The sequence below is a fragment of the Ceratotherium simum genome, chromosome 39, assembly GCF_057802395.1.
Source record: "Ceratotherium simum simum isolate JZ-2026a chromosome 39, ASM5780239v1, whole genome shotgun sequence".
Classification (NCBI taxonomy): Eukaryota; Metazoa; Chordata; class Mammalia; order Perissodactyla; family Rhinocerotidae; genus Ceratotherium; species Ceratotherium simum.
The window spans coordinates 10,401,674-10,408,735 of NC_141938.1; the positions used below are offsets into that span (position 1 = coordinate 10,401,674).

The window sequence follows — 7,062 nt, forward strand, 5'->3', positions numbered from 1 at the left end:
TGGTTGCTTCCATGTTTTGGCAATTATGGATAAAACTCCTATGAACATCCGTGTGCAGGTTTTGGTGTGAACATAACTTTTCAACACTTTTGGACAAATACCAAGGAGCATGATTGCTGGATCATATGGTAAGAATGTGTTTGGGTTTGCAGGAAACAACCAAACTGTCTTCCAAAGTGGATGTACCATTTTGCATTCCCACGAGCAATGAATGAGAGTTCCTGTTGCCCCACATCCTCGCAAGCACTGGGTGTTGTCAGTGTTCAGGATTTTGGCCTATCTCATCAGTGGTTTCCCTTGCCTTTTCTAACTTCTAAGTCCGTCCACATCGTTGGCTTATGGTCCCCTCCTCCATCTTTAAAGCCACAATGGAGGATCAGGTCCTTCTCATGTCACATCACTCTGACCGTCTTCTGTAGTCACGACTCCCTCCCTCATTCTCTCCTGCCCACCTCCTTCACTTTTAAGTGCCCTTGTGATGACATTGGGCAGCCTGGATAATCCAGGATCCTCTGCCCACCTCAGGGCCCTTAATATAATCACATGTGCAAAGTCCCTTTTGCCATGTGGTAACATACTCATAGGTTCAGAGGGATTAGGACCCGGACAATTTGGGAGTCTGTCATTCTGCATACTAAGGGCCTATGTGTTCTCACAGCTGCTGCTGGGTCTCACATCACAGGTACATTTCAGATCCTGTGGGGCTCTCTCAGGCCCTCTGGGGTCTCCAGGAACGGGGGTCTGCCATTGAGGCTGCTGACCTGGGCTCTCAGGGAAGCATCACTGGGCTTCTCTGTGTACAGGCTCCTTTCTGTACCACCCGTCAGCCTGTAGAATACAGTCTTTCTGGCAAGATCAATTCTCCAGGACTAAAAAAAGCCAACTAAATGTCACGGTCTGTGCTAGGATTAGGGTTAGGTTATAGGGACCCATTTCTTCTCAGGACAGTTCCATCTTGGAGGGGGAAGGGCCTGGGGCCAAGAGCCCAGAAAGGGGGGAAAATGACCTTGACCCTCTCATTCAGGGTCTCCATGTGCCCGCTCAACACTGGAGGGTTAGAAACAGGCGGCTGGGAGGCAGTGCCTGTGAGCTGACCAGGAGTGCAGAAGGCAGGATGGGGGTCTCCAGGCCAGCCTCCTTGCTCTCTGGGCTCCTGTCCTGGGCTCCCTTGGGCCCTGTGGTGCAGTGTCTGAGCTGGGGTACCAGGAACTAGAGGGCTTGCTCTGGCCAGGGCCAGGTCCTTGGAAGACCTAGGGCAGGTCATGCCTAACTCGGGGGTCTCTTCCTTCAACCTCTGCCACAGCCAGCGCTCACTCAGCTCCATCCCCATGAGAGACACCAGGGCCTCTTCTGCTTTCAATCTGTCTCTGTTGCTCTTCTGTCACCCGGGGGTCTCCATCTGATTGTCAGTCAGTTAGACTAGAACCTGTGAGTATTCCAGACCATCATTCACCCAGGTCTCCAAGCACTTAGGACACCAGGCAGCTATTGGCGGCACCCCCACCTGTGAGTCTGTTTGTCAGCAAGCTACATCTTGTGTGAGGCTGCCTCTTGGCTCCCAAGATGTCCACATCCTGGGCCTCGCTCTGGGCTGCAGTTGTAGAGGGCGAAAGAAGGGTTGCGGGCTGTGCGGTTACAGCACTGAGAGGTTCCACCTGGCCAGGGAGGGGGGGTGGTGTTGTCTCCTCTTCCCGCTCAGCCTGTCATTCCCCTCAGGTGGACCCCTCTCCTCTGGAAATTCTAGGAGAGCCCCAAGATCCCCAAGATGGAGTCAGGAAACTTTGGGGGTACAGGGTAAATTCAGATCAAAAGGCCCCAGTTGATAAATCCAGGCTCTGTGCACTGTGCACGCCCAAATGTGCTGAGCCATACTCAACACCTTCCAACAGCCTCTGCCTGCAAAGCCCTCCCTTCTCAGCTCCATGTGCTGAAACCCCATTGTTCCTGGAAAGCCCATCTTTGCTGGGATGTATTTCCTGATTGCCCTACCCAGTGGTCACAGAAAGTTGGTGCCTGAGACAGAGGGGACCCGCTCATCAGATCTGGGCAACCTCTCTCCCTGCTGCCCCACGGCCATGCCTCAGACTGCCTGTCATCTCCACAAGGGGGTGCCAGCCTGCTCAAGGAAAGGGGCCACCACTGCAGTAGGTCAGCACAGTCCCTGTCTTGAGGACAAAGAGGGCTCATTCAAATGCATCACCTGTCACTCCTTCTTGCATTCCTCCATTGAGTCGCTGCTCACATGACTCCCATGCCCAGCTAGACCAGAATGATGGGGTCCTGGGGGGTAACGACTGGGTCTGACTTATAACTATATCCCCCATTCCATGCAGCCCTCCTTACCCAGTGCATGTTACTCCTGGGTTTTGGGACCTCTTAGGACCTGGATGTCACTTAGGGAGGTCGGGGACACCCACAGGGATCATCAGGGTCCCTGGCATAAAGTTTAGAACAGCTCAACAGAGCCAGAAACCAAGATTCATTTCTCAAACTTTTATTGATGCTCCATAGGGAAGCAAAGACAGCTCACAAAACCACCATCTTTGAGGCCTCCCAGTCTGGGGAAAAATGCAGGGAAACGAGACAGCTTCATCCCCGATCGGCTGACTTTCGCGAGGGAGGGAAGCGAGGTGAGATCGTGGGCCAAGGAGCTGGATTTTGAAGCAGGTAAAGGCCAGGTTAGGCCCGCGTGTGAGGAGTTGCAGGTAAGTTGGAGCAGGGGTCCCAGGGCCCAGGCACTGGACCGCGCTGCGTTGGGCGGGGTGGTTTGCAGGAGTGGTTGGTGGAAAAAAAAATCCATGGCCCCGGGCGGATCCATGACTGTGAGCAGCTCACAGACTGCTTACGTGGCGGTGGGCGTGGCTCGGGGGCACGGCGCGGGGTCAGCAGCTCTGCCTCTTCTCACAGATCCAGTTGTCCCTCTCGTTGTCGCTGCACGGTGCGTCGTTCCACATCCCCGTGTCCAGCATCATGACGCAGTCCTCACGCCCCCCTGAGTCATTGGGCTCCCCCTGCCTCCAGTGGCTGCAGTGGTGTGGCATGGGTGTTGCTGGGGGTCTAGACTGAAGATGGCCCTGGGGTCCAGCCTCCCTTCCCAGGGGCTAGCCTGTTTATAAGTTGGGTCTGACCGAGACACCCTGAGGGTCTATCCTAACCACAGACACAACTTTCTAACGCTGCGAAGTAATTTCCTATCCCTCAGATTTTAGCCCTCAGCCAGTTCCTGGGGTCTAATCTGCCCATCTCACTTGAGACGCTGAGATATGGCCAAAGCACTTCTCCACGGGTCTCATCCACCCTCCTCCCCAAGTCCCTTCTCTCACCTGAAGCTGAGCGAGACTCCGTTCACCCACTGGTAACCCTGGATGGTGCCCGCGCGGCGCACGGTCCTCAGGCCCAGCCAGTAACCGCGGCCTCGCGTGTTCCGACTCAGGAAGCCCTGGGTGCGAGGGGAGACTGAGCCCGCAGAGTCCGCCCCGCCCCCTCTGGCCACCTCCAAGCCACGCCCTCTCAGGTGAACTCCGCCTCCGGTCTCGGACCGCTTAGGCTGCGCACCTGCTCATCCAGGTCTTCCACAATCACCAGGTGCGCGCCAGAGCTGGTGCAGTTGTGCCGCGCCTCTTCCCATGTGGCCTTTAGCTCGGAGAAAAGGTAGCAGGAGCCCTGGAAGGGCAGCCACGACGCGGGGCACTGCTCGCAGGGACCTGCGAGGTGGTGAGGGTCAAAGAGGTGGATTGCCCCCAGGGGGAGGACTGTGGGGTGGGGTTAGATCTCCTGGCCCAACAGGAGCGGAGCCACAGAGAACAGGCCAAGGTCAAAGTGCAGGGCCGGGCGTTTCACGGGAACCCGAGGTCCACGAGGAGGGTCCACATGTCCCCTCCCCTCGCCCCTCCCCCTCCGTCTTGCTCACCGTTCCCTAGCCGGGCCGCCTCCAGCGCCCTCAACAGCTCAGCGCGGATGCCCTCGCGGTCCCTACCCGCTTCAGCCAAGCCCTGGGTCACTGCAAGATCAAGGAAGGCCAGATCATAGCTGGGGTCAGGGTCAGGAGTAGGGTCCCGATTCGGTCAAGTCAGCATGCGTGTCCGTGGTCAGCGTCACCGTCAAGAATGACATCACGGTGGAGGACTGTTACAGCTGGGGAGGGTCCGGTTAGGAGTTGTAGGCAAGGTCAGAGTGCAGCGGGCAGGGTCAGGATCACAGGATAGGGTCGGGGTCACACAGGGATCAGGATGTGAATGGAGAGTCTCGTGACAGGCGCGGGGAGGGATCACGGGTCGCGGCGCTGTCCTGCCCTCACCGCGCTCGCTCAGTTCTTTCAGGGCGCTCTCCTGCTGGGACAGCTTTGCCTGCGCCTCCCCAAGCTGGGTGCGAGCGGTCTGCAGCTGCGCCTGCGTCCCCTGGCCTGGGAAGCGGGGAGGATGGGGACGGGACATCTGAGGCTAGCCCATAGGGCCCCCACCCAGCTCGTCCAGTTCCGGCCATAATCGCCACACTCAGGACCATAAGCCCCGCCTCCTCAGCCCGCAGGTCCTTACAGCATCTCTTGCAGGATTGGATCTCCTCCTTCAGGGCAGCCAGCACCTCCATCTGCCCCGAGGCTGGAACAACCCCCGCCCACCCAACACACGCCAGGTCACCACCCGGGGACTCACGGGACACCCTTCCCCTCTCCGGGCCAGCCCTGGGGACCACAGGATCCCCATCCATCCACCCCCTACCCGTCTCCAGGGTCCAGACACTCCTGCCCTGCACATCCCGGGGGGCCAGGAGCCCCCGTTCTGCACTCACCATTTGTCCTCAGCAGGTCCTGGTAGCTGAGCAGAGCCCCGTGCTCTGTGGCGGCTGCAGAGAGAGGCTCCTGCAGGCACCACCCCGGGGGCTCGGGAACTCTCCCTTCGCCCACACCGCGTGAGCACCCCAGTCTTGGCACACACAGAGGGGCGGGCAGACATACAGCCCACAAAATGTGCACACAGGCCGAGGGGAAACAAACACAGGGGCGCATGCACACACATTCCTGCATGCACATGCACACACACGTGGGTGCACACAGTCCGAAGATGTACACACACTCTGTTCACTCATGTTCACACTCAGACCCAGGCAGGGGTCTGGGACCCAGTTGGTGTGCCCTGAGTGGGGAGGTCTATGTCCCCAGGGGGTCAGACACACCTCCCTGCATTATGCAGTCACTCACCCTTGGAAAGTCCGATGGTCAGAATGAGGCCCCACAGGATGGTGGCAATCATGAAAGTCACAGCTAGCCAGAGGAGTCTCCATCCCCAGTGTCGCCAGGACTCTGGGATAACACAGATGGACTCCTGGGTCTCTCCTGCACAGGAACATCCTTTCTCCCTGGGCCCTGAGGACTGAGCCCAGGAAACTTGGGTTCCTCCAAGGAAATTGGGATTCAGAGAGTTTAAATAAGTTGCCTGTGGTCACACAGCCCCCAAGTGGCAGATTTAGAATTTGAATCCAGGTCCAGCTGGTTCTAGGACCTGTGATGTCTCTCTTGCACCACCACGTGGGCCCTCTCTTGGCTGTTCCCCTCCCTTCCCCCATCAAACCCCAAACCACTGGACAGAGGACCCAAGGGGGCAGGTGAGGCAATCCCATTGTTCCTACCTCCAGGTGCCTCCTCCAGGTCGCCGCCCCACTTGCTGTACCCGGCATTGTCCATGAGGAGCACAGATATAAAATATGCCCAGCCTTGGGCATAGATATAAATGTAGCCCCCTCCCTCACTCGCCCCGCCCACTCTCTCTTCCTTCCTTCCCATCTCCTGAGTCTTCACTTCTAGTACCAGGGACCCACTGAGCAATCACAGGGCTGTGCCCTTTCTGGGTTGGGCTGGGCTAGAGGTAAGGGTGTGGTAGAGGAAGTGGGAGTTGGGGGTAGAAGGGGGTTGAGAGAGTGGAGGGGATGCGGAGTGGAATGTGTGTGTGTGTGTGCAGTTCCAGCCTCCCTGGCCTGGTAGCTGCAGCAACATCTCCAGGCTGGTTCTGGGGCTGCACTCTGGAGCTAGGTCCCCATCTCTTAGAGGTCTGGGGCTGGCCTTACTCCAAGAGACACAGGCTGAACTGGCCAAGTTCTGGCCCCTCCCTGCTGGTTGCTGAGAAAGCCCCTCAGGCGTGGCCCCCATGCCAGCTCAGCTTCCCTCCTCAACTCTCCTCAGGTGCTGCCAGAGGCTGGGTCTGCCCCTGCCCTTAATTCAATCCTTCTTGGCCAGAAGGGAGAACACACACATTTGTTGGGTGGTGGTCAGCTAAGCTTCTGGACTCTACTACTAGTAGAGTGGGTGAGGCGTGTGTGCATGTAGCTTCTAGAAGCCTCAGTTTTTCTCCTCTGTGAAATGGGGGACAGTGACAGAGCCTCCCTCCAGGGGATGCTGTGATAAAGGAAGGAGGTCACGATGTCAAGCCCTGTACCGTCCCCAGGCACGAAACCCACTAATGCTCATTCAGTCTTCCAACAAATATTGAACACCTGCCGTGTGCCAGGATTGATCTAGAACCTGGGCATCCATCAGTGCCCCAAATAAGCAAATTCCTTCCTTCCTGGAGCAAACATTCTGTAGGAGATGGGGAGAGACAGACTGCAAATAATGAACTGAATGAAAAAGTGAGTTGTAGAGTGTAGTGGTTCTCACCCAGGGCTGATGACACTCCCCAGGGCACACTACGCAGTGTCTGGAGACATTTGTGGTTGTCACAGTTTGGGATGGGCGATGCTATCAGTTAGGATGACTCTGACTCACATGGTCTACACTGTCTCCCAGAGGTCCCCAGGGGCATTCAGCCCACAGCAGTACCTGCTCCAGGCACATCCTGTGTTGGCTTCTTCCCTTTCCTGTCTCTCTCCCCTACCTTCCTCCCAGGGCTTCTAGAATCACCTCCCAGATAAACTACAAATCCTGGAATCCTTATCTTAGTTTTGCTTCTGGCGTGGCCCAAAGACTCCTTGGCTGTTTCAAGAGATCAGCAGAGTGACACGCTCTGCCTGGCAGGGACCCTGAGGTAGCTGTTATTGGTGATATTGTTATTATTACATTTCCGTGGTTCC

At 57.1% G+C, this 7,062-nt stretch overlaps 1 protein-coding gene across 2 annotated transcripts; it reads right to left on the minus strand.

The window, feature by feature from the left end:
- Positions 1–417: 417 nt before the first annotated feature.
- On the minus strand, positions 418–5,709 carry LOC101391712 (C-type lectin domain family 4 member G-like). 2 transcript variants are annotated; one of them, XM_087426063.1, is made up of 9 exons: positions 5,626–5,709; positions 5,198–5,299; positions 4,789–4,842; positions 4,536–4,598; positions 4,298–4,402; positions 3,911–4,000; positions 3,556–3,704; positions 3,324–3,439; positions 420–3,024 (listed from the first exon to the last, which is right to left on the minus strand). In XM_087426063.1, the coding sequence occupies exons 1-9, from the start codon at positions 5,678–5,680 to the stop codon at positions 2,883–2,885; spliced, it is 876 nt and encodes a 291-aa protein (XP_087282189.1). In that variant the 5' UTR covers positions 5,681–5,709; the 3' UTR covers positions 420–2,882. The 2 variants fall into 2 exon arrangements, with proteins under 2 accessions (XP_014653180.2, XP_087282189.1); XM_014797694.2 differs by lacking the exons at positions 5,198–5,299; positions 5,626–5,709 and having other exon boundaries at positions 418–3,024; positions 4,789–5,169.
- Between the last annotated feature and the right edge of the window lie 1,353 nt (positions 5,710–7,062).